This window comes from Microcebus murinus, chromosome 20, assembly GCF_040939455.1.
Source record: "Microcebus murinus isolate Inina chromosome 20, M.murinus_Inina_mat1.0, whole genome shotgun sequence".
Taxonomy (NCBI): domain Eukaryota; kingdom Metazoa; phylum Chordata; class Mammalia; order Primates; family Cheirogaleidae; genus Microcebus; species Microcebus murinus.
Genome location: NC_134123.1, coordinates 30,127,832 through 30,154,264, shown reverse-complemented (window position 1 = coordinate 30,154,264; position 26,433 = coordinate 30,127,832). Strand labels below are relative to the sequence as shown.

The 26,433-nt window shown below is 54.6% G+C and overlaps 1 protein-coding gene across 3 annotated transcripts in view; it reads right to left on the bottom strand.

The window, feature by feature from the left end:
* The window catches only part of CMIP (c-Maf inducing protein), a 219,481-nt gene that overhangs the window by 44,035 nt on the left and 149,013 nt on the right, over positions 1 to 26,433 (bottom strand). For 2 of the 3 annotated variants that reach the window (XM_075995812.1, XM_075995813.1), the window contains exon 4: positions 3,662 to 3,823. In XM_075995812.1, the coding sequence (XP_075851927.1) occupies positions 3,662 to 3,823 (162 nt within the window). Of the gene's footprint in view, positions 1 to 3,661; positions 3,824 to 4,384; positions 4,411 to 26,433 lie in introns of those variants that run through there. The other variant, XM_012779039.2, reaches the window with a different exon arrangement.

Sequence of the window (26,433 nt, the reverse complement as noted above, 5' to 3'; positions counted from 1 at the left end):
AGAAGCAGAGCTTTGAGGAGTCTCAGCTCTGTGCCAGGCAGTCTTTTAGGAGTAACATGTACATTATTTCAGCGGTTCCCAAACTAGGTTCCCAGGGAACACTGGTGTTCCATGAGTGAACCCAAGAGGTTTTGGCTAAATTCTAGCAATTGATTTGCAAAAACAAAATTAGTTGGACAGATTAAGCTTGCTGAAATTTTAGAGTTTTTTCCCTCCCTCTCCAATCCAGAATTTTCCTAAACAATTGGTACCTGTTACAGACCGAATATACCATATCCAAAGTGCGTGGGACTGGAAGTATTTCAGAATTTGGATTTTTGAAAATTTTGGAATGTTTGCATTATACTTACCAGTTGAACATTCCTAATCTGACAATCCCAAATCCAAACGCTCCGATGAGAATTTCCTTTGAGTGTCATGTTGGTGTCCAAAAACGTTTTGGATTTCGGAGCATTTTGGATTTCTGGGTTAGGGATGCTCAACCTGCGTCACTAGCCTGTGAGTGTGTGAACGAGGAGGGGAGGGATCGTGGGAACACAAACAGCCACTGTTGTCTTTCCTGCTTGTTTTGTGGTGTGCCGCTTTGTCTGCTTTGGTAGGTGCGGGCTTCACTGGTGTCAGCTCGAATTTCCTAACGGCCTCGTCTGCTGCCTGTACAGCGACGCCTCGTGTGAACGGTGTTGGCAAGATCTATGGCGCCAATGTTCTGCAAAGAGCCCCGGCTCCCACCACCTGAACGGGTTTCAGGGGCATGGCGGTTTCTAACTCGTCTACAGCAGCTGCGGCCAAAGACCAGCCAGTGAGCCGAGAGCGTGCTCTGCCCACCACGCTGCCGCCTGCCGCCGGGGGGAGGCCACGGAACCGGCTCAGTGTCCGATCAGCAGGAGTCTCCACACGTCCCCACCAGACACCTGATCTGGGTGAGGACTGACCCGTGGTGCCCTGCGTCCAGAAACCTCTTTTCCTTTTGTGGACTTTAGTAGAGTCTGAGCCCCAGTTTATGATGGATTATTACGTATCAGTCACCATTCAGCCTGGGGACAATCAAAGCCCAGCTATGGTCTGGGCCTGACGATGAGCTCGCTGTGCAAGGTTTGCTGCGCTCATTCCATGATTTCTTTACTGTGACAGGTTCTCCTACCGTCCCACTGATGATGAGCTCCCACACGCTGCCGGCACGGTCACTCCCGGTGCCCAGGTGGCAGGTGGTGGACTGGGGCCTTGCACCCCTCTCTGTCCTGACTCCAAAGCCTGTATTTCCAACCACTGAGCTACAGCTCCATGCACGCAGGGGGCAGTGCCATGTTTCAGGCTCCGAAGGGACCGGCCCGACCGTCACCCCTACACATGCACCTTTCCTGGAAGTCCTTTGTCCTGGTCATGGGGGCAGCTGTGCATTCTGCAGGAGACTCCTCCTAACCAGGACTGTTTGTGACCGCAGGTGGACAGTGCTCACCAGCAGCCCTGGGTGACAGGGAGCTCTCGAATCTCAGGCTAAGTGGCCACTCCACACACTCATCTCCACGAGGCCTGGGAGGAAGCTGGGGACATCCGGCTTGGCTTTGCTGGCAAACAAACAGCTCTTTCTCAGAACTGTCCTGCCACCTAAACAGCTGCCCCACGATGCCCCCTCCCTTCCAGAACCTTCGGTGGCTTTGGCGATACCTGGAGCCAGAGGTGGCCTTGGAAGCACTCTGAGTACCAAGAGCAGAGGAAGAACCTCACCCTCAATACTGGAACCAAAAAGGGCAAGAAGGTGGGAGGGTGTGTTTGTTTTCCAGCCAGACAAGTGGCTGAGGCTGCTTCTGGGGTCCAGACCACAGCCGAGGTCTCCCATGACAATGGAAACGCACCCACTTAGCAAAAGCCCCGGGTGTCAGGTGAGTGCCCAGCATTTTATGTGCATTAGAGTGTCCCATCCTCCATTCGATGAAGCAGGTACTAGTCTGAGCCCCAACTTACAGACGGCACCTGGGTAGGGAGAGGCCCAGCAAGCCATCCAAGGCCACGCAGCGGGGGCAGGGCCAGGTCTCTCTGACCCCACAGCACACTCTTCCTCTCTGTAGCGACACACGCACTACACAGTCCCCACCAACCCGGGCTCACGTCACACCCGTGTGCAGGAGCGTGTGCTGTGTGACCGGGCAGACTGGGCGTGGGTCCCGGCCCTAGCTGAGTGACCCCGGGAGAGCCGCTCGGCCTCCTCGCACCCCGTTAACCCTCTGTACATTTTAATACTTCCCTTGCGGGGTGCTTGGGGGGAATTGGGCAGGTCTAAGGGCCTTTCGAAGTGTCTGTCACAGAATATGTGCTCAAGAAAATGCTCGGGCCCCTGGGAGAGGCATCAAGCCTCGTGGGAGCGGGTGCCGGGTCAGTCCGCCTGGGCTGCAGTCCCAGCTTGGCCCCTCACCAAACGCCAGCTGTCAGCAGCAGAAACAGGCCAGTAACACAGAAGCCTGCCTGTCGCACAGAAGATGCACAGCCTGGGGGGGGGGGGGAGACTTCTTCCATTTTCTTTCTTTGTCTTTATTCCTCCGTCCTAGCACTTGGGGGGCAGCTAACTTGGGGATCCTTACTTTAAATCCCAAGAAAGGACATGAAAGAAATCGCGCCAGAGGCTGGCAACAGGCACATCTGCCACTCTGGGTACTATCCGACCCAGCGAGGGTGTGACGGTAGCCCAGCCGGGTGGAAACGGGGGTGGGGTGGTGGGGGGCAGATCAGTCTCGAAATAAAAGAGCTCGGTGTGTCCACTACAGACCTGCCACTTGAGTTGGTATCTCTGGGTCTCCCTCTCCTCATCTGCACTGTCTACCTCTCACCCCGCCTCATCTCTGGGCGAGGGACCCTCTCCGTTCAGCAGACAAGGAGGGCCTATGCCAGGTCCCTGGACAGATGGGTAGTGACAGGCCTGGGCCTGCAGGGACAGACGTACCCCAGGCAGCAGGGCACTCATGCGGGAGTCTGCTGGGAGCAACTCAGGGACTGGGTGCCACTCTCAGGGGAGGGGGACAGAAGCGCCACTCGGGCGGCTGTGCACAGTTTAAATCAAGAGTCATCAAGCCCAGTGTCCCCAGAGGGCCACGCATGCAAATAAACGAGAGAAGTATTAATGGCAAAGGCCCAGAATAGCAGAAAGAGATATGATTCCGAAGCACCCCTCGCCTAACCCGAAGCGGGATGAAGTTCCGTTGCTCAGCACCCGTCTCTCCGGCTGGGGCACAAGCTCCAGCAGGGCAGGGGGCTCATCTCTACTCGAACACCCCAAACAGCACTTGGCACCCACGGCTAGTGGGTGGTGCCAGCCACAAATTACAGCTGGATTTTCTGATTGTTTTTAAACAGAAGCCTGAAATTCCCATTTTCTTGTGAAATCTTCTGATTTTTAAAATCCCTTGTGAGTTACACAAAGCATACCCGTAGGCGGTGGGTGGTCACGGGGGTGGCGCGGCCAGCGCTGGGGGAAGCTGAGATGGACTCCCGGGCCCCGCACCACGCCTGGCACCTCCCCGATCGCTGGGTGGGACACTGCTCACCTCCTTCAGCGACAGGGACAGGATGCAAACCCGCGTGGAGCTCTGCTCACGTGCGCTGCTCAGCAGAGGTCAAGGCACGCACCTTACAAGGGGACAGGGACGGGGACGGGAGGGCGGTGCCTCACCTCCGAGAGCAGTTTCGAGACGATTTCCAGCGGGGCTTGGTTGATGGAGTCGTCCTGCAGCGGGGAGGTCAGGGCCATGTCCACCAGAGTCCGGATCTCTTTCAGGACGACTTCCCAGCGGCTGGGGTTGCTCAGCACTTTCTTGTATTTGTAGATCTTTTTCTGGTCGGGAGAGAGAAAGAGACACGGACACGTTACTGACGCGACAAGGGTGGAAGTGCAAGGCGAGAGAAAGGACGACCACAGAGTCAGACGCGCCAGGTGGAGGAGGCCCCGGGACTGTGCACTTGGACCACTCCCGTCTCGGGGAAACTGACACCCGAAGGAAGGACGAGTTTTGTCCCAAGTCCCAGGTGTGCTTGCAGACAGCCAGGCCTAGAAGACTCATTTCCCACACTGTTCCCGATGACTTAAAACAGAGAAGGAAGAGATTCTGCTTTCAGCTCATGTCTTCTGCCAGACTTATTCCCCGAGTATCCAACTGCAGTAAGAGTGGAAACGTTCATGGCCCACGACGGGGCTTTCGCTGAGCTGAAGGAACTGTTCCCGCTCACGCTGATCCTAAGAGGCCCCTTGGAGAGGGCTGTTCAGCTAAAGAACACGACAGACGGGTGCGGCGCCCAGAACTCAACTCCAGCCGGTGGGGATGGAGCCCAAACGGCCCCCAGGAAACCCAGCGCTGCCCTCGACATCCACCTGGTGACAAGACGGGAGCCTTCTCACCTTCGCCTGGCGCCACGTCCGAAGCCAGAGGGCGGCTGGGGCAGGGGCTGCTGCCTCCCTGGATTTGAGGCGGCGTTAGTTCCGCCTCTCTGACATCATGGAAACAGAGGCCTCGGCAGGCGGAGGTCCGGGCCAAGTGTCCCCTCCCATCTGCGCCTCTGCAGCTATCTGCCCGCTGCAGCCCCGGCGTGCTTGGGAGACTCTTCCTAACTGGATGAACTCCTTCATTAAGTACTCTGCCCCTTGGGGACAGCCTCATTTTACTGTCACCACACCAGCAGACAGCTGGGGTGACATGTCACAATCTCCGAGCCAAGTCAGAAGGAGGGAAGGAGGAAAAGGGGGGTGAGGGTCCCCGCTGGCTGCGGAGGCTCAAAGTGAGGCTCCGTGCCACTCAGTTTCTGAGTTAAACATGACAAAGTGGTCTTGGGACCCGGTGCTATAAAGGAAGTATTTGGGGGGACGTAGTCCACACCCACGGGAACAGAGTGACACACTGTGGCGGGATGGGAGGTTCACTCGAGTCAGACAGACTTGGTTCCTCCTACCAAGATTTCACCCGCTGAGCCTGCGGTCCCCCTTCCGTGAATTAGGCATGAAACACCTGCAGCCTCTTCCAACCTGTGACCCTCACCAGCCGTGACCCATGCGGTCCGTTCTGCACACAAAGCACAGTCCAAGTAAAACTGCCAACACTAACAAAAAGGGACTCTGAGACTCGAGCCGTCTCCTTTGAGAAACTTAAAGGACCCAGACGTGTAAACCGAGGCAACACGGCGTGCTGTCTCCTCTCCACCACCCCGGCCCGCACTCTGCCGAGCCACCTGCCTGCTCCCCGGCCCGTCCCCACGTGAACGCACACTGCCCCTCCTCATCGTCCCAGACCTTTCCTGCCGCCTCTCCCCCCTCTTCCTTCTTCTTTCTCCCACTGTCCCGGTCTTTCATCCACTAACTTGCTCTCCCTGCCGTCCCGCCTGCAGCTCCCTGGTCTCCCTGTTCTCTACCCGTCTGCCCATTCCACACCAACAACTAGAAAGGGACAAGCTCCTCCCGGAGGCCCAGCAGGGCGTAGGCGAAGAGCAGAAACACTCACTTGCCTGTCCTCTTAGATCCTGCGGGACTAGCAGAAACGCATGGCAATCCTGTCGGGGGTGAGTGTTTAGCGAAGAGTCAATGTGCTGTTGATGGTGACGCTGGTGACAGTGACTGTCTGTGGCACTCAATTACTTTAATGTCAAGACACACCCAGTCCACCGAGGCTTCTCTGGAACCCAACCCTTCCCAGAGACAAATGCTCCTTTGAGCCCTGCAGTCTATGGATTTAGCTTGTGCTCGGAGAATTGCTCAATTTTCTTTTTTTTTTTTTTTGAGACAGAGTCTCGCTTTCTTGCCTAGGCTAGAGTGAGTGCCATGGCGTCAGCCTAGCTCACAGCAACCTCAAACTCCTGGGCTCAAGCGATCCTCCTGCCTCAGCCTCCCGAGTAGCTGGGACTACAGGCACGAGCCACCATGCCCGGCTGATTTTTATATTATATATATTAGTTGGCCAATTAATTTCTTTCTATTTTTATGGTAGAGACGGGGTCTCGCTCAGGCTAGTTTTGAACTCCTGACCTTGAGCAATCCGCCCGCCTTGGCCTCCCAGAGTGCTAGGATTACAGGCGTGAGCCACCGCGCCCGGCCCTCAATTTTTTAAATGACCATGAAATGATCACAAAAAATTCACCATACCTTCAGCCCCCAAGAAAACCATCGCGATCCACACCCAGGCCCTCCCATAGTAGAGCCCGGTTAAGTGTGCTCCCTTCTGATCAGCTGCAAGTTATTTACTTTTCAAAGAATAACACTTCATTCTTTTTGTCAGGATGACGCATGCTCATCGTGAAAAATTTAAACCATACCGAATAGCACAAAGAAGATATATTTAAAAAGGCCTAAAAAAATCCCACAACCCAGAAATAGCCACCGTTAATATTTGGCGGATATCATTTGAGCCAACTCTCATTTAAACTTTGCAAGATATGACCAGCCTGCGGGGTTGGGGACTGTGAGTCCAATCTCCTGCTCTCCGCACATGGACTTCGCGAGCCGGCCTGAGGCCGAGTAGGGCCTGAGGGCAGTGTCTGCACCCCGCGCGGCTTCAGGGATGAGCTCTTGTCACCGCTGCAGCCCGCCTGGCGCTCACCAACGGCTCCTCTCCTTAGCGCAGGAGGACAACAGCTTTCCTACGGGCGCCCGGCCCCGGCCTCAGAGGCACCCACGGGAAAGAGTTCACAGAGGCTACACTGAAACCACAAGGTCCCAGCGGCTGTGACGAGGGCTGACATCCACTGGGCACGTCCTCGCTCACTCCTCACCTAGCAGCTGGACACCTGTCGTAGGCGAAGCCCCCTCGGCACATCCTCGGGAACTGAGTGCAAATGGTTGACTGATTTGCGAAGTGATTACAGGAATCCCCGGAGGGGACAGCGGAGAAGTGAGACGGAAGAGAAGACGGTCAGCAAACGGGGCACTGCTGAGCGCCAGGGGACGGGCGACGGGAGCTCACGCCTGCTGGGTACCCGGGGACAGTGCAGACACGCCTCGGGGTAGACCACCCAGGGAGCGAGCGGCCGGGGCGTCTGTCCACCGGCGCGCTTACCTTCCCAGTACTTGCGCCTGTCCTGTGTTCAGACCGCAGTGAACCCACAGACAGGAAAACCCACGTGCGCAGGCAGGGTGGCAGAGCCATGCTGCGAGGGTGCGCGGGGCTGCAGCTTCCGACGCAGCACGGCGAGCACCTCCCGACACAGAAGGCCATCGTGGCTCGAGGGGGGACGTGACTTGTCCCGAGTGAAGCGGCTAGAAAGGGACAATGCGGGAGTCAAACCTGGCTCTGGCCAACCCCAAAGCTCCTTCCAGCACATCAGTGCGGGCTGGTGGAGGTGGGTGCAGAGGAGGGACAGATTCGCCAGGGGACACTGAAGGTGTCAAGAATGCTTGGTGGCACCGGGCGAGAGCCAGGACAAACCCACAAGGCCCTGAGGGTGAAGACCAGGCCACTAGAGGGTGGAGGGTGGGCTGCAGTGTCACAGGTACGGAGGGTGCAGACAGGCCCTTGTCCCCAGAGGAGGCTCTGAGCCCTGGAATGGGACGGCCACAGGGGAGAGGAAGGCCTGTCCAGGATCAACAATGCCCAGGACCCCCTCCTCAGGTGACAGATCAGCATGTCTCATCCCAGGAACGCTGATGCGCTCATCAGGCAATGAATCACGGTGGGGCTGGGACAAGGACGCCCCCGGAATCCCGACGCCAGGCTTGCACGATGGTCCTCCCGCCAAGCCCACGCGGCTGGGTGGCCCCGTGGTTTGTCTAGCATGGACCCCCACAGGCCCTGGATGCCTCTGAGGCGGGGGCAGACAGGGGCCTTGGAACTGCCTTGTGGCCGGGCACGTGACCTGGTGTGGCGCACAAAGCAGGCTTGGCAAACGACAGCACGTGGGCCGAGCCCAGCCCTCTACCTGCTTTTACACGACGAAACCATGATGGTCTTACGTGTTTGAAGGGTTGTGAAGGAAAATAAACACACAGAACATGTGACAGAAATCAAACGTGGCCCGCAAAGTCCCAAATATTTGCTATTCTGGCCCTTTATAGAGAAGGTTTGCCAAGCTCTGGCTTTAAAAGTCAAATCCCAGCCTAGAAGTGAGCAAGCAAAAAGGTGTTCAATGTCACTAGCCATCAGGGAAAGGAGAGCTGAAACCGTGAAGAGACACCACTTCACATCCGCTCCGATGGCTGCCACAGAAAGGACAGACAACACCAAGTGCAGGCAAAGATGCGTTGAAACTGCGATCTTCGTGCACAGCTCGGGAGAGCAAACTGGCACAGTCGTATTGCAACGCCATTAGAAAGTTTCTTAAAACATTAAACGTAAATTTATCCTATGATCTGGCAATTCTTTTCCTAGAAGCTACCTAAGAGAAATAAAAACATACTCTGCACAAAGATAAGCACGTGAATGTCTATAGCAACATTATTCATAACAGTATTTCATAATAATAGTATCCATAATAATATTCCCCCAGGCTGGAAACAACTCCAATCTATCCACTGATGAATGGAGACAGCAGACACAGTACAGACACACAACGGAACAGTATCTGGCAACAGAAAGGACTGAACTACTCAAAACTGCTACAACATGCATGGACCTCATAACTATCATGCCACACATAAAAGACACTGTACGATTCCTTGTATATGAAAGGTCTAGAAAAGGCAAATGTATAGAGACAGCAGGGAGAATGGTTACTGCCTGTGGCTGGAACACGGCAACAGGGATTAGACTGCAAACGCGCACAAGGGCATCTTTCGAGAGATGGTGGCAATGTTCTAAAACTGGACTGTGGTGATGGCTGCACAACTCTATAAATCTTCTAAAATCTCTGAACTGTGCACTCACAATGGGTCAACCTTATGGCATGTAAATTATATCTCAGTTAAGTTGTTTTTAAAAAATGCCAGCCTAGGGAGGTAGAGGCCATGCAACAAAGCCACAAGCGGCATGTCTTAGCGGCTAGGAGTACAGGTTTTGCAAGCAGACTTCAGCTGAAATCTAAGCTTTACTTCATCCATCCACCCACTCATCTATCTATCCACTCATCCATCCATCCATGCACCCACCTACCCATCTATCTATCCACCTGCCCATCCAGCCAACCACTCATCCATCCATCCATCTACCCCTGTACCATCCACTAATCCATATATATCCACCCTGCCATCCAATCGTCCAACAAAGCTCATTGGCAACCATAGATTACGACGTGCCAAGCATCGTGTTGAGTAGTAAGGACGCCCACGAGCTCATGGGACTTACCGTCTATTATTCGCACCTTAGTTTCCTCATCTGCAAAGCAGCCTAAGAATAACTGCTGTGGGCTTGCTGTGCCTACTCCATGAGATAATATACATAAAACACTGAGCCTGGGTCCTGGCTAAACAGCAACTCTAATTTCCATCAGCCACCCAGCCTGAGAGTGAGTGGAGTGGTCCAGAGCAGGCAGGACCCAGGAGGGCTCCCAGCACCGAGCAAGCCCCCCAGCCCCCCAGCTGCAACAAGCAGAGCCAGCAGGCAGAGCCTCCTGCTTCCGTCTGGCAAGCCAGCCACTCTATCGCTGTCCTCGCTTGTCAGGGAAGGGACGTTACCTGGGCAACACCCGCCATCTCTCTGGTGACTGCTCGCAGCAGAGCAGGCACAGACGCTGGGGCTCTCAGGCTCGGGGAGGCAGAGCCTGTTGCTCCTCCGCGGGAGACGAGCCGTCAGCTGGAACGTGCCCCTCACCGGGAGAGGCGTGACTAAGAACGTACTGGAACACGCCGTGCGAGGATGGGGCTGCTGCTGCTCTGCCGCTTGCCGCAGCCTCCGGGGCTCACACACGCACGCGAGCACGCATGCTCCCCCGCCTGCCGTGGAGACAGGACGCTGCACGGGCGCTCTGTGGAGCCCAGCGTGGAGGAGGACCCCACAGAGAAACATGAGCCAGGGACGAACTGGATTGGCTCTGGAAACGTCCTTCCAGTGCGGGTCCTAGAGCTGAGCTGCCCGGTCCAAGAGCTGGTGGCCCCAGGTGGCCACTTACACTGCGCTTAATTAAAATGAAATGCAACTACAAATCCGGTGTTGAGGTCACACAGGCGACACTGCAGTTACTCAGCGGCCACATGTGGCTAGTGGCTACTGTACAGAGAGAGAACATTTCGGTCATCGCAGAATGTTCTATTGGGCAGTCCTGAAGTCTTGCAGGCCCTGGCCCCACACCCCCAGACACCCAGCAGCATGCCCATCTGTCTCCCTCCATCACTGCAGAGGGCCAGTGTGTACGTGACGCTGTGTCCTCCTCCCCCTGTGGGAGTCCCTGCCCCCTGCCTCCATCTCACTGGGACCCTGTCTGGACACTAGGGTGGGGGCACTTTTGGCTTCTCTTGAGTCCTCTGAAATACCTTACCTCACATCCTCGGAGCACACTGTGCCTTCAGACACAATGCAGGCCTCGTGACTGTCCTGTGTGTCATCCCCAAACTGTCCTTTTGGCCCCTGAGTCCTCACCATCAGCCTAAAACCAGCTCATAACCTCTCAGCCCCCCAGCGTCACGCACAGCCCCCGGCCTTATTCCTGACGTCAGCTGTCCTACGCAGCCCAGGCCACAGGGTGAAGCTCAGGGCCCCGTCGCAGTTCCCCAGGGAAGGAGGCAGCGCCGCCCCCCGTCTGCACACATGCGAGATCCGGGCAGGGGGCTGGACACCGGCGATCTAATCATGGGATTTACAACAACTAGAAGATATTCAACCTAACTAGAAACTGACACTGCAAAATCTCGTTTCAAAAGAAATATTGTCAATATATGTTTTGTTTGGTTTTGTTACAGGTCAGGACTTTGGGGGCAAGGACCTTCCGGGATCATACTGAATGCTTTTTTTCTCTCCAGCTGGGATTCTTCCCTTGAGACTTGTCAGGGACAGTTGCCAGTGCCCCTGGGGACCACAGGGGTTGAGCCAGCAAAAGCCCATCACCCTGGCCCGAGACCAGGCCCTGCAAGGGACTGGGGGTTGTCATCACCATACATACATGCATTGGGTCATTAAATATGAAATGTCTGAATTCGAGTCAAAAGTACAGTTTATTACATCTCACACAAGCAGTAGTACCTGAGATGTAGTAGTACCATTAGTCAAACTATGCACCTAAATTCTCGACATAGTTTTGCCATCTTAACGGTAGCCTGTTTATGCCAGTAGTGAAGAAGCTCTGGAAAGCAAGTGGCGATGAAATCATGAAAGGCATTTCCCATAGCTTCTTGAGAATTAAATATTTTTCCTTGTAAGAAGTGGTCCAAAGCCTAGAATAAGTGGTAGTCAGTTGGCACAAGGTCTGGTGATTAATGGTAGATGACAGAGTGTTTCCAAGTCCAGCCCCCGTAGTTTGAGCAGTGTTGTTTGTGTGATATGTGGTTGATCATTGTCTTGCAAGAGGATTGGCCTGTCTCTATTGACCAATCTCGGCTGCTTAATCACAAGCGTCCTCGTCATTTCATCCAGTTGGTTGCAGTAGACATCTGCTGTCATCGACTGACCAGGTTTCATGAAGCTGTAATGGATACCAGCGCTGGACCACCAGACACCATTAGCTTTTTTTGATGAATATTCGATTTGGGGCCGGATTTTTAGTACTTCATCTTTATCCAACCACTGCGCCAAATGCTCGTGACTGTCAAAAAAGAATCCATTTTCATCACATGTAACAACATGGTGTAGAAATGGTTGGCCTTTATGTCTTGACAGCAAAGAAAGGCAAGCTTCGAGATGATTTCTCTTCTGGCACTCGTTTGATTCACGCAGTACCCATCTATCCAGCTTCTTTGCCATGCCGATTTGCTCCAAATGGTCCAACATTGTTGAAACGGTAACGTCAAACCTTGCAGCTAATTCACATGTAGGTGGAGACGGATTCGCTTCCACTACAGCTTTCAGCTCATCGTTACCCACCTTGCTCTCAGGTCGCCCACGTGGCTCATTTTCAAGATTAAAATCACCAGAATGGAACTCCTCACACCACGAGAGGTACGTTCATTAGCCACATCCTTCCCAAACACTTCATTGATATTTCGAGCTGTCTCCGCTGCACTGGTTCCATGACGGAACTCATATTTGAAAATAGCACACATTTTACACTTATCTATAGTTTCACAAAAATTGCTCTAAAAAAGACTGAAAGATAATTGCAGGCCATGTGCCTTTGAAAGATGTATCTTTTTCACAATAAAAATAAAACAAGAAGTGTCAAAGTGAAATGTCTGAGATATCAACTGTCAAACTTAGTACTTAAGGAAATTGGACATTTCATACGTAACCTAATACATATACATACATATATATTTATTTATTCACATGCCATAAAATGAACCATTAACCATCTTATGGTGAACAAGTCCGTGGTATTTCCATACTAACAACGCTGTGCAACCATCACCGCTATCTAGTTCCACGGCATTTCCGTCACCCCGAGGGAAACTCTGTCCCCACTACGCAGTCACCTCCTATGTCCCCTCCCAGCCCCTGGCAGCCACCATCTGTCTGCATCCTGTCTTCCTGTCTCTACGGAGTTACCTAATCTGGACGTCTCACGTCCATGGAGTCACGCGACACACGGTGTTTGGGACTGGCCTTTTCCACAAAGCATGACGTTCTCAAGGTAATCCACGTTGTCGCATGTCACTGCTTCGTTCCTTTGCACGCCGAGTAACATCCCACTGCATGGACAGGCTGCAGTTTATCTGTTCATCCTTGGATGGACATTTGGGCCATTTCCACCTTTGGCTACAGTGACGAGTGCTGCTATGCACACCTGTTGTTGCTTTTGACAATGACGGGATGGCCACCACCCTGTCCCGGTGCCCCAGCTGTGCCCAGTTTCAGTGCTGCCACTGGGCAGTGCCGGGTTTAATGGGTCTCTAGGGGGACCCCAGTCTAGCGAGTACCGTTACTGAACTCTACCTGCTGGCCCAACTAACTGACAGATGACAACATGACGGGGATCCCTACTCTGAGTGGGGCACTGGCTCTACGGTGGGGCAAGGACTGAGGACACCGTACAAAAAGGACGGGAGCCCAGCCCCGGCCTGGCTAGGGGTGAGGCTCAGCACAGACCCCTCTCACAAAGATACTAATTACAGTGATAATGCCAACAGCCACCCTGCATCCTGGGTTATGGTGACTGACAGGAGAAAGTAACAGCCATCACGTTTGAAGGGCGTTCCAGGAGCGAGGCCCGGCGCTAGCGCTCTGTATAAAATCGTGTTTTTTATCCTCTCAATCACTCATTAAGGTGAGTGGTATGACCAGTCCCATCTTACAGATGAGAAAACCGAGGCTGAGCGAGGTTAAGCCACATGGCTGGTATGAGCCAGGCAGAATCGGGACCCAGGTCTAGCTTCGGATGCAGAGCACCTGACAAGCACGTCCCTGAGAGGCACACCTGGCGCTTTCTGTGCCTTGATCCATGCCACCGCTGCCTGCAAACTGGAGTGCTCAGCCTCCCTCCTGTTCCCTGTTCCCGGGGTGGGGGCAGGCCGGCTGCGACTGGGCACTCCACGGACAGCTCCTGGAAAGCCGGCTCCCGGGGAGACGGGCAATCTGTTTGCAAGGGGGGAAAGAGCCCGGGCACTCGGCCCCAGGTGCCCAGTGGCGGTGGCCTCCTGTAGTCATTACCGCTTCCAAGGAAACAGCGGGAACTCGGGCGGGCGTCCTGCTCCACTGTCCCTGCGGCATCGGCTGGTTGCCGGGGTAACCATGTGTCTGGCTGGTGAGGAGATGAACTGGCCTTGGTGTCAGCTGCCAGCTGGGTACCACATCCTACCTGGCACTCCAGGGCCTGCTGCATCGTGGGCGAGATCCAATCATCACAGCGGCACTGCTGGACGGCACTTAAAACGCTGCATGTGGCTGCTTTCCTCACTGGGCTGTGAGCTCCTCCTGCCTCATCTGGTCCTTTGATGTTCTGCACGGTGGCTGGAGCCACACGCGGGGCCCGTGGAAGGAGCTCTCGGTGTTTGTACAAGGTGCAGAAGGCAGGGAGGAGAACCACCAGAAATAACGGCTACGAGTATTCAGTGCTTCTGCTGCGCCAGGCCGGCATGACAGCCTGTCGCCCGCCGGGGCTTCTCGAGCACGAACCAGCGCAGGAATCGCCCGGGGCTCCGGTTAAAACGCAGATCCCGACTCAGCAGAGCTGGGTGGGGCCTGGAAATCTGCATTCGTAGATTTCAGGGAAGACGATGTTCCTGAACCCTTAAGCAGCAGGGACCCGTCCACCTGGCTGCTCTACTCCTCTCCATCAGGTGCAGGACACAGAGCAGAGGCAGCAAGGGGGGGCTGACACCCTGCCCAGGGTCACACTGCTGGTGCTGTGGGTTGAACTGTGTCTCCCCAAAAGACATGGCCAAGTCCTAACCCCTGGAATCTATTACTGTGACCTTCCTTGGAAATAGGGTCTTTGCAAATATACTGCATTAAGATGGGGTCATATGAGATTAGGTGGGTCTTAAATCCAGTGACCGGTGTCCTTATGAAAAGGCCACGTGGACACCCACGTGCACACTCGTGAGCATGGGGGACAGATCGCCGCGTACAGAGGTAGAGACTGGAGTGATGTGTCCCCAAGCCACGGGGCGTCAAGCATTGCTAGAAGCCACCAGACGCTGGTGGGGGAGAAAAAGAAACCCCCCCTAGGGTCTCAGACATAATGTGGCTCTGCTAACACCTTGAATTTGGACTTTTGACCCCAGATCTGTGAGAGAACACATTTTTGTTGTTTTAAGCCACCCAGTTTACGGTCATTTGTCATAGCAGCTGGGGAAATTCACACAGCCGGTAACTTACGTAGCAATAAGGACCAGCCCGGCTCCCAACGGCTCTGCTGTCCCGCCCCCGGTCAGCCTCCCGATTCACAGAGGGGCAGCAGGGTCCCCCGGGACTGTGGGTTGAGAAGGTATTAGCTGGGTTTAGAATTTGTTGGATTTTTCTCTCCCCAGGGGCGATCTGGTGTCCTGTCCCTTCCTTGTGCCCAGTCACCCTGCCGCCTGCCTCCAGCCCATGACGCGATTGCATAAGCCACCAGCCTCTCAGGGACAGCTGGGCTTCCGCGCCGGGGCACCTGCATCATCAGTGATGTCAGAAGAGCCCCACCTGGGGACCCAGGTGGCTGCAGGGGGAACTTCTAGGAGAATCAGGCAGGACGTCAGCCGGCGGGGAGGGGGGGGTGGGGGTGGCTGGTGGCTGGCATAGGGTCCTTGGTAGAGAGCAGTCATGGGACAGAATTCTGGCTCAGAGCTTCCCGGTCACAGGGCTAACGCTCACCCCAGCCACACGACCCCGCTGGGGTTCCCGATCCTGGCTATACATTAAAACCACCTGGGGGCTTAAAATTCCAACCACAAAGGCCAGCGCCAGGCCGATCCCCGCAGACTGGTGTTGGGGCCGGGTGGAACCCAGGCATCAGTGATGTATTTGCAAGTATAGCTGCAAACCCATGTTCGTGCAGCAAAATTCACAGCAGCCAAAAGAGGAATGCAACCCCGACATATAAATGGAGAGTGGTAAGATGTGGTCTATCCATGCAACGGAACATCATTCAGCCTTAAAAGGGAAGGGAATGCTGGCACATGCTACAGTACAAACGATCCTTGAGGACATCGTGCCGAGTGGAATAAGCCAGTCACAAAGGGACAGGTCTTGTACGATTCCACTCCCACGAGGTCTCCAGAGCAGAAATTCACAAACGACAGGAGAAGGGTGGCTGCGGGGCTGGGAGGGGAGCGGGAGCTGTTGTTTAATGTGGACAGTTTCAGTTTGGGAAGATGAGAAAGTTCTGGAGACGACGGTGGTGACGGCTGCACAACAATGAGAATGTACTTAGTACCACTGAACTGAACACTGAAAAATGGGCAAAATGATCAATCATGATATAGATACTTTACCACAATAAAGAGAAAGTGTATTTACAATTTCCGGGTGATCCGGATGTGCAGCCAGTGGCCGACAGGTGCGACCCCCATTTTACAGCCTGGAAGAGCACAAGGTACAGGGGCAGGTGACCTGCTCCTGTCTGAACCAGGACCCCTGCTCCGGGCTGCCCCCCAAGTCCCCAGCCCTGGTCTGACGGGGCTGAGGTGCGTACACAGGAACAACCCGACGTTCTCTTGGTGTTCTGGAAAGCTCTGAAGTCTGCAGGTGGCCCTAACCCTGGGGGAGGCCGTTTCGTTTCTCCTAGAAACCTGCTGGAGGCTGTGGAAAAACGGCCCGCGGAAGGCAGGCCGGGCATGGCAAGGGCCCAGCAAAGCACAGGCTTGCTGTCCAAAACCTGGGAGGACATGTGCCCCTTCCCTGGATTTGAGAGGGACAGGAAGGGAGGAGAAAGGCAGAGGGATGGAGAAGGGAAGACAGGGACACAGGAGAGATGGGAGGTGACAGAGGGGACAGGAAGGGGTACCACCTCGGGTGCCTCATGCCCTAGCAGTGAAGAAGACACCGCCAATTTCTCAGGGTTCTTGAATGTTATCCCAGGCGCCACCCCTCGGTGGCGGCTCTAGGTGTTCCGTGGTGTCGCAGTCCATTCAGGCTGCTATGACAAAATGCCATCCACTGGGAGGCTTATCAACAACAGAAATTGTTTCTCACAGTTCTGGGGGCCGGGAAGTCCAACATCAAGGCAGGTTTGGTGTCTGGTGCGGGCTCACTTCCTAGTTTACAGACGGGTGTCTTCTCGCCGTGTCCTCACGTGGTGGAAGGGGTGAGGGAGCTCTCTGGGGCCTCTTTTATAAGGGCACTAATCCCATTCACGAGGGCTGCACCCTCATGTCTTAATCGCCCCCAAAGGCCCCACCTCCTACTACGCCCACACTGGGCATTAAGGTTCCAACAAAGGAATTTTTCAGGAACCCAAACGGTGAGACCCTAGTATTTGGCGGTGGCTGTATCACTGCACTCCCTGCCCCATGGTCACATGGCCTTTTCTTCTGTCTCTCCTCTGTGTGTCCCTTCTGAGGACACTTGTCATTGGATTTCGGGCCCACCAGCTCATCTAGCATGATCTCCCCTACTCGAGATCCTTAACTTAATTACATCCCCAAAGACCCTTTTCCAAATAATATCACATTCACGGATTCTAGGGATTTAACGTGGATGTATATTTTGGGGGTCACCAGTAACTCATGACCCCAGTGAATGGGACCAGGGCAGCGGGGAGAAGTTTCCCCCTCTCCCTCCAGCGGACGTGTGTCCCGGCACAGCCCTCCCTCCAGGCCACAGCTCGTGGCCCTGGCCCACCCGCATGGAGCCCCCGACAAAAGTTGGAAGAGGTGAGGGTGGGAAGGAATGTCCCCTAGAGCCTGCGGCGGGGGTGTGGACGGGAATAAGTATGTGTTGTCTCACGCCACTCCCTCTATGGCGGCTTGCTACGTGGCCCTGGGACACTCAGCTGGGAACCCCCAGCAGGGAATTCCAGGCCTCTGTGTCCCTCTGGCCTTTGCCACTGGCAGTGCCCCAGCGAGGGGCAGCACAGCCTCCCATGCTAAGGTTTGTGGCCAGCTCCCTCTCCACCAGCCTGGAAACTCTGGGGAACTTGGGGGTCTGGAGAGGCCCCATTTTGGCTGTCAGGTGTGGGCATCGCAATAAACCGAGAGTGGGGCAGATCTACATTTGGATTTCTTTTCTGCTACTTATGAGCTGTGCAGCCTCAGGCAAATGACACTGCCTCTCTGAACCTTTGTTTCGGCACCTGTCTCCCAGAGCTGTGGAGAAGATTACAGGTAACATTTCAGGCTTGGTAAATGGCAGCCATTGGGCTCAGAAGGACATTGACTGAAGACAGCTAACCTCGGGGGGGAAAAACAAGGGTGACCAGAAACCCCTAAACTGCCCATCAGTGGAGAAATGCTCACCTGAGGCCCACGCACAGAGCCACGCCGCACAGCAGTGACGGAGCAGAGCTGACGGATCCCACACGGATTCCGTCTCCACCACACAAGCTCAGCGCAGAAGCAAACACACGCACACACACCGTGCCGATGCGCACATACACACGGGGCTGCAGGGCACGTCCAGGAAGGCCCAAGTCAGGCTGGTGACAGCGATGTCTTCAGAAAAGGAAGTGGCTCGGGCAAGGACCGGGTGGGGGCCCAGCTTTATCTGTCATGCTTCAAATTTCTGCAGGAAGCCACATTCACCTATTGTATATTTAATTAAAGAAAAAAATAAAGGGAAAAAAAATCCCCAAAGATTTCAGAAATTGGGATTGTCGTGGTGGCATGGTACCTCCCACAGAATTCTTAAATTGGTCAGAGTCCCGTATTCTTAGAGAGAACTGGAAATATCTGAGATCCTATCATTTTTTACTTTTTGGTAGTATTGCACATTATCTGATTTTTGAAATAATACACGCTCTCTGAACAATTCAGAATCATACAGAACAGTGAGACGAAGGAGCACAAGCAGCCCATCGTGCAGGGCTCGTGGCTGCACATCTGTGTGCTGGTGACCGTCATGTCACAGACTCTCTCTATCTATGTATACAGATGGACACACACACACACACACAGACGAATGTGGATCTGCACATTAAGTTAGGTCATATCATACATGTTGGCTTTCTTTTACCCTCACCTCTACCCTCCCTCTCTCACCTCCCTGAATCCAAGCTAACACCATGAAATATATGTGTTATAGCACGTTATTATATATTTCCTAAGGGCCAGGTATTAAATATTTTAGGCTCTGCCAGCTGTGCTGTTGTAGCATGAACGGACAGAGCTGTGTTCTACCAAAAAAAGATAAAATAAAAAACCTTATAAAAGGTGGTGGCCCAGCTAGGTTTTTAATTTTTTTTTCATATCTTTCTCCATGGTCATATATAATCCAATGCAAATATAGAGAGAGGTTTTTGGGTCTTCATTTGTTTTACAAAAAATGGCATCACCTAACGCAGATGTCTGTGCATCTGGCTTTTTCTCTCTTCATGCCTGGTGGCTGTCACTGCAAATCAATAGGCGTCGATGTCCCCAGTCTGTGTGCTTTTTGTAAGACACTTCAAACATCACTGGGCAGAGGGAGGAGATACAGTTTTTTAAAAAAATGAAGCCAATAGAAATCCTCCCACCTGATGCCACTTTGTGTGCCAATCCTTCCAGCGTCTTTCTGGCAGGGCCACCAGCTTCAGCTCCTGAACCTCGGTGAGCAAGCCCTCTCCCACCCCAGGTCCACCCAGCGCCAAAGAGTGCTTTGCCCCCCAATATTAAAGACTGCAGTGGGGACTTCTTATTAATCATTAATATGAGATGGCATTTTTCAGGGCATTTCAGCAAACATCCCTGCTTAATAGCAACCCACTAAATAAATTAAAAAATGCAAATACTGTACCAGAGCCTGCTCTTTCTCTGCAGGGAGGGAGGCTGCGGCGCCAGGCGAGTGGCCCCGCCCTGAGACACAGTGAGCCACGATGGGCTCTGTTTCCTCCGGGCCTGATAAAGGAAACTTTCTCCATCCCAAATACGGACTTCCCTTGCTGGGAACACGCCTCAAGACAGTAGCATCCCAACGGGGGCCTCCACTGTTTATTTTACTAAGAACTTTATCTAGTGCTCACAGCACTTCAAAGGGCGTCTGATCCGGTCAGGGCTTTGTCTGGAAGCTTCCATTCCATGCTGGGCTGCCTCCTCTGGGCTGGAGTCACCAGTTCCTGCTACAGAGGGTCCCAACTTATGAGTCCCCTGGAAAAGGATCCAGTTTCTCAATAAATGAATTTGCAGTCGGTCTCTACTGTGCCTTGCAGGCTGGGTAATGATGTTACACTTGAACGTATGGTAAAGCACGCTCCTGCCTTCCTTCCGGGAGGGCCCTCCGATGGGGACACTGAGGGCTCTACTAGCCAAGGGAAGCCCAAGATCCAAGGAGGGTCAGCTCGATGGATTCGTCGTGGTGGATTCTAAGTCACCTGCACAAATGGAGGGGACCCGGCAAAGTAAGCCCAAAGCCACAGTTAGTCCTTTATGCTTGACCTCGGTCTATGAGGGACCCAGCAACAGGACACAACGGGTACAGAAGGAGGCATCAGAACCTGGGAGTGAATTCTGATCTGGATGCCTGAAAGAGTTATTTACTCTGAGAGTCACTTTCACATCTGTAAAATGGAGATATGACACCCAGGGACATTGTGCAGCCTAAAAATAGGATAACAAAGATGAAGTGGATGGAAAACAGCAGGCACTCAATAGATGTTTAGTGTTCTTTCCTCTTAACTTGAAGCTACTGCAGTGGTTCCCAAACTCTGGCGTGCACCACAATCCCCTGTAGGGCGTGTTAAAACAGCCCGTTGCACTCTCATCCCCCGTTAGAATATATGAGACACAAGATTTGCATTTCTAGTAAGTTCCCCGGCAATTCAGATGCCAAATCCCACTTCAAAAACTACTGAGTTACGGGTTCAAAATCCCTGGGTCTGCAGTGGCCAGGAGGCCCGAGATGAGATAAGGACCTTTCCCGATGGAAAATTCGATGTAGACTTGGACAAAGGCTTCAAGAGTCAACAGACAGGAATGGTCTGCTTGAGTCTGCTACCATCCCTGGCCAGTGTCGAGCTGGCCCCTGACCTCCTAGGTGTGCCTCGTAAGGTCCCTGCGCTCCTGGCCAGAGGTCGGGCTCAGCCCGGTCTCGCGAAGGTCCGGCCCAGGCGGCCAGGCCCTCCTGCCACTCCAGCCCGCTCGAAGCCACCGCCCCGCAGCCTCGGGCCAGCGGGCTCCTTTCGGAGTGGACTCATGGCTTCCAAAAGGGGGTCCCTGTCCGTCCCAGGGCTTTTTGCAAAACTGTCTGTTGGTTCTAAGAGTGCGCCAGTGTGCTCTGGGGAGCAGGACACAGGTGACAGCCACCAGGGCCTGGTGCTTTGGGCATCGTCTCCAGGTCAATTAGCCTCTCTCCCAAACACCTTTCCTCCCAGAGAGCAGAGCTCGCTGCCCCGTGGGGTAGCTCCGCGCGAGGCGAGGGCCTAATTCCTCTGTGGGGACGGGCGCTGCTCTTTTCAGAGTCTGTTTGGCCTCGTCTCCACGCCAGCGGGCAGGCAGGTGGGAGCCTCGGAGCCCAGCGAGAGAACAGCGGTCACCCTCCCCTCCCCGGCCGGCCACTAGCCACTGTGCTGCCCCAAGTGCACACGAGCGTCCCAACTCGGGGGGCTCCACCGCCACCCCTGGCTGCACGAGAGACCCGTCGTAGATTCCAGCAGAAACAAAGGACACCAAGGACACCACTTCCCATTTACGTTTTAAAAACATGTCTTTAAGAGCAAGAAAGAGAAAAAACCAAAATCCTGCCTTAAAGGGCAGAAAACAAGTTCATCCGCAAACTGTTTACGTGAAAAACCTCGTGTGGCTTGTGAGTCATCGGCCCGTCAAAGCGTGCGCTGGATGACACACTGACGCTACGGTCCCCCTTCCCAGCCTAGAAAAAATAACAACCCCAAATGTCACTTCTTCCTTGGCCATTTGGAAAGCACGATGTGATGTGCCACGTCTGAGGTCCAGGAGACACAGAAGGGGGAGCAGGGGCTGGGGTCTTCAACGTCCCGAAGCCCAGGGCTGGCCTTTCGTGGAGGGTGGGGGAAGTCCGGGCTGGGACAGGTGTGCAAGGAAAGGCCTGGTGGCCCAGGCACCTTGTCACACTTGTTCCTTTCTGTCCCAAACGCAGTCTCCCATGTGCGTTTCACCCCATTCGGCTGGAACCCTCTCTGCACGGAGCATGAGGAAACTGTACAAATGAAGGGAGTGGCCCTGTCGGTGCCACTGTGGAGACGCCGCATGACATGTCACTAAAGGAGAAAGGAGCAAGGACCAAAAAAGCATGGATAATAAAATCCACATGTAGTGTTTCAAAAGGAATGTTCACAGAAACTTCCGGAACAGCCCATACGACTGCTAACAGTGACTGTCTTTGTGAAAATGGACCCGAAGGAGGTGAAGACCAACTTTACATTTTATACCTTCTCATTCTTTTTAGAATTACCACGTACGCGTATACATTTACTTTCTCCTAAATGTTAACAGAGACTATCTGGCAGGGCGAGGGGCTAGCTGGAAAGGGTCACGGGGGAATTTTCTGGGGTGATGCAGATTAGGGTGAATACAACAGCCCAACTCCTCCCACCCGACAGTTAGGACACGTGCATTTTGTTAGATGCAGATCATAGCTCAATCGTTTAAAACCTAAAATGTGTTAACAAAGGTTTATGGACAGCGGGAATTTTTTAAATTCTCTTTGTCCTTTTCAGTATTTTAAAAAACTTAATAAATGCAATTTTTTAATCTCCTGTGTCTTATGAACACACTGCTGGCGGAAGTATAAACTGGCACAACCATTTTGGAAGACTGGTAGGCAAAGTCGACAAAAGGCCACCTAAGTCTGCCCTGTGGCCCAATGATTTAACTCCCAGACACACAGTCAACAGGAATGCAGGCTTATGCTCACCAGAAGACACATGCTAGAATGCTAGAATGGTTCTATTTGGAAGAGCCCCAAACTGGAAAGATCTAGCCATAAGAAAATGAACAAGTTAATAGAGTATAATCATATAACAGAACACCCCATCCAGCAAAGTGAGTGAATAAATCATCACTATACTCAACGTAAATAAATCATATAAGCCTCATTTTGAGCCAAAGAAGCCAGTCACAAAAGACTTCCGAGTGCATCGGTCCATTAGATAAAGTTTAAATGCAGGCGAAGCTAATCTGTGGTGCTGGAGGCAGAGTGGTGGCCCGGGGGACGCCTGGGCGGCAGTCACGCCCTGTTGCTTCTCGACCTGGTTCAGGTTACACGGGTGGCTTCTGTTTGTGCAAATTCACTGAACGCTACTCTTTTGATCTGTGCACTTTTCTAGATGCATTTTATCATTCAGTGAATCGTTTATTTAAAAATCAGACAAAAAAGGTCCTGTGTCTATTCCAGAGAGAGGTCTAGGTGGGCTCAGTGGGGAGAGGCCGGAAGCCCCCCCCCCCCACGGTCTAGATGTGACACCCTGGATGAGTCTTTCTGCTCTCTCAGCTCCCCCTTCCAGACAGGCCCAATCAAACTTGGAGAAGATTTCATGAGCTAAGATGTGTAAAAGCCCCCAGCACCGCTCCTGACATTAGTAGGTGCCTAATAATTATTTTTCTCTCCCTCTACTGGAAAGAAAGCCCGTGAGAGCATGAGCCTCCTCCCCAAGGCTGCCCAATCCTCTGCCACTTGTTAGTTTTGGTCCCCGAAGCTCCCCTTGTCATTAGTTACGGGGTCCCCGATGACCCATCGAGGGGTTCGGCTGTGGCTGAGACACTCTGGAGACCACGGCCCTCCTGGGAGCCCAGCCCTGGCCCCCAGAGGCCTCCATGTTGGAGTCTGTTGAGCACACACACAGAGGCCACCTGGCTGCACTCGCTGGGCAGGGCCTTTGCTGTCGGGGGCTCAACTCTGTCACCAGCTGCACGTCCCACCGAGGGCCCCTCCTTCATCCAGGTCTCCACAGAATCCCTTTGATCCCCCTCCAAGAGGTCGCAAAGCCCTCTCTGACTGAGTGCCAGCGATTAATCTGCATGGAACTCCTGCCCGTTCGACCTGGATGAAGCTGGCACGTGGTTGGTCCCTTACGAGGACAGAGGCCAACTCTCGCCCATCCTTGCCCCGCTTCCGTCCTGCCGTCCTGCTCAGAGGGCAGGACGCCCGGGCAGCGGGACCCGCAGTGTCTGTCTGGAAGCCCCCCAAGGCTCCCGTGAGCGGCCCCCAGGAGGTGCAGGCCAGGGCCAGGCGCACCGGACCCGGACTCCAGTCACACTCGCTGCACCGCAGGCCTCGGAGGTCACTAAGGCAGGGGCTGTGTTGAGAAGCGCTCTGCCTCGGGGAGAGCATGCAGGGAGTGATTAGTGATGCCTGCCCGGGGCTCACCAGGGGCGGCAGCCCGTGGGCCATGCAGGTGCCTGCCTTCCTCTGCAGCCCTGTCTTCCAGGAGCCCTCTAGAAGGGCCCATGTCCCTCTGTGTCCTTGCTCAGCAAAGACGAAGAAGAATGGCCAGGCGTGGCGGCTCACACCTGTAATCCTAGCACTCTGGGAGGCCGAGGTGGGCGCATCGCTAAGGTCAGGAGTTCGAAATCAGCCTGAGTAAGAGTAAGACCCCGTCTCTACTCAAAATAGAAAGAAATTAAATGGCCAACTATAAGTATATAGAAAACATTAGCCGGGCATGGTGGCGCATGCCTGTAGTCCCAGCTACTTGGGAGGCTGAGGCAGGAGGATCACTTGAGCCCAGGAGCTTGAGGTTGCTGTAAGCAAGGCTAATGCCACAGCACTCTAGCCTGGGCAACAAGAGTGAGACTCTCTCCAAAAAAAAAAAAAAAAAAAAAAAAAAGAAGAATGAACATTATTGAGTGGTTACCACATAGCAGGTGCTGCTATAGGTTCTTTATAGCTCTTAACCCATTGAATCCTCACAAGAACCTACTGAGCTTGGCCTTGTCACAAACCCCGTCGTATTTAGGAGAGGGGAAAGTAACAGCAGGTAGGTGGCAGAGTCAGGACTGGAACCCCCAAACACGGCAGAAATCGCTCTTTTGTGAGCAAATTGGCAATGTGCAGTAAGAAGCACAAAAAAATAACCCTCCCGTCTGGCCCAGTAGCCATGTTCTGGAAATCTGCCCTTAAGAAAAAGGAATCAAAAAGAAGTAAAATCTCAGATATGGGATCGTCAAGACTGCACTATCCATGATCGAGAAGGGCTGGGAACACCCAGATGGCCCAGACTAGCAGCGTCCTCTGGTAAATGACGCTCCAACCCCTCACAGACCCGGGTGCGGCCATTAGAAAGGCTCTCGGTGGAAGCCACGTCAGAGCGTGCGAGGCACGACGCTCTGCAGGCCGCCCCGGGCCTGGTGCAGCTGCCCACGTGCCGTGTACAGAGGACGCAGCCTGGGGGACAGCCGCAGGAGCAGAGGGCTGCTGTCCTCGCTGTGGCTGTGGAAGGGCGGAGAAGGGGACGGGGAGGGGCAGAGAGAGGACGGCCCTGCAGGGTTGGGTGGTTAACACTGAGGTCAGGTGGCTGAAGGGCAGTGTCTTCCCTCAAGACAAAGGGATGTCCTGCGCCAGAGGGGACCAGCCCAGCCGGAGCCACACAGGAGAGCGTGGTCCGATGCGAGGGCGTCAGGAGCAAGGCCGGCCTGGGCACACAGAGCCCGGGCTTTGGAGTCTGGGACGAGGTGACGCGGCACGCCAGGGGCAGACGTGGAGGCAGGCTGGTCCTGCGCGAGACGGGGTGACAGTGGGCGGCCCTGACGTGCGGGACAGGAGAAGGCCGCCAGCCCTGCCCGGGAGAAACGGGGCTTGCCGAGCCGAGGCCAGCCCACATAACCCCACGGTGACGTCCGTGGGACTCGGAGAGAAAAGTAGAGCTCTCGTGCAAAGCCTCACGCCACAAGACACACGGGCCCGCCCGAACGAGTCACGGGAACACAAGGGAGGGAGGGGTGCCGTTGGGCCCGAGCCCCCAGGTGGGAGGCCCGTCTGTGTCTGGGGCGTGCGTCTGCGTGCATCCGCGCACGCGCTCTCGGGCAGGCGTGGGCCGTGGGAGCTACGTTCCCGGTGGCTAAGGTCCAGGTCCTAGACTCGGTCAGACTGGTGTTCAAATCCCAGCTCTGCCACTTAATAGCTGTGTGACCCAGAGCGAGTGGTTTAACCTCTCAGCCTCAGTTTCCTCAACTGCAAAATGGGAAAACAGAAAGACCAGGCCCCTCCTCAGGGGTGTGAGGATTGGATGAGGTGATGCGAGTGCGGGGCCTGGCGCAGGGAGTGTCCTGTCAGTGGTGGCGTGACGTCTGCTGCCTTGTGCTGAGGGCTGGGGGCGGCCGGGGGCTCAGTGGGGCTGAAGACTCAGGGGACGTGACAGGGGGAGGGGTCTGCAGTTGGGTGGGGAGAGGAGTCCGGGGCCACAGCCCTAGGACACTGGGAGCAGCTCTTCCCCAGGGAGCCCCCCACGCCCCACAGGGAGAGACAGGTGGGTCCAGGAAAGGTCAGAGCTGGGGGTCAGAGGTCAGAGACACCCCCTGGGTAGTCCTGTGCTGTCCCTCAGGCCTTGTCTCTCCTAGGGACACCCCTTCTTGCCTGGCCCTCAGCAAGGAGTATGGGGGGCAGCAGCTCCAAGGCCCTCTGTCCCCCTGAGCTGGCTCCCAGGGCCTTTCCCCTGCGTGGGGTTGAGGGTGGAGGGGCCGCCTCCCCAGGGGTGCGGACAGACCCAGGCACTGCTCTGGGCCCTCAGTGTCCGGCCCCGAGGTTGTCACCTCTGAGCCTCGGGCTCTTCGCCTGTGTGCTGGGGACCGTGACGGTGGCTGCCCCTCAGTGGGAACGTGGGGAGACTAGTTACGCTCCTCGGGAGGTGGGAGCGAGACTCGGAACCTCACTAGGAGCCGGCTGGCTTTGGCACTGTCCTCGTCCCCTCATCCATAAGACG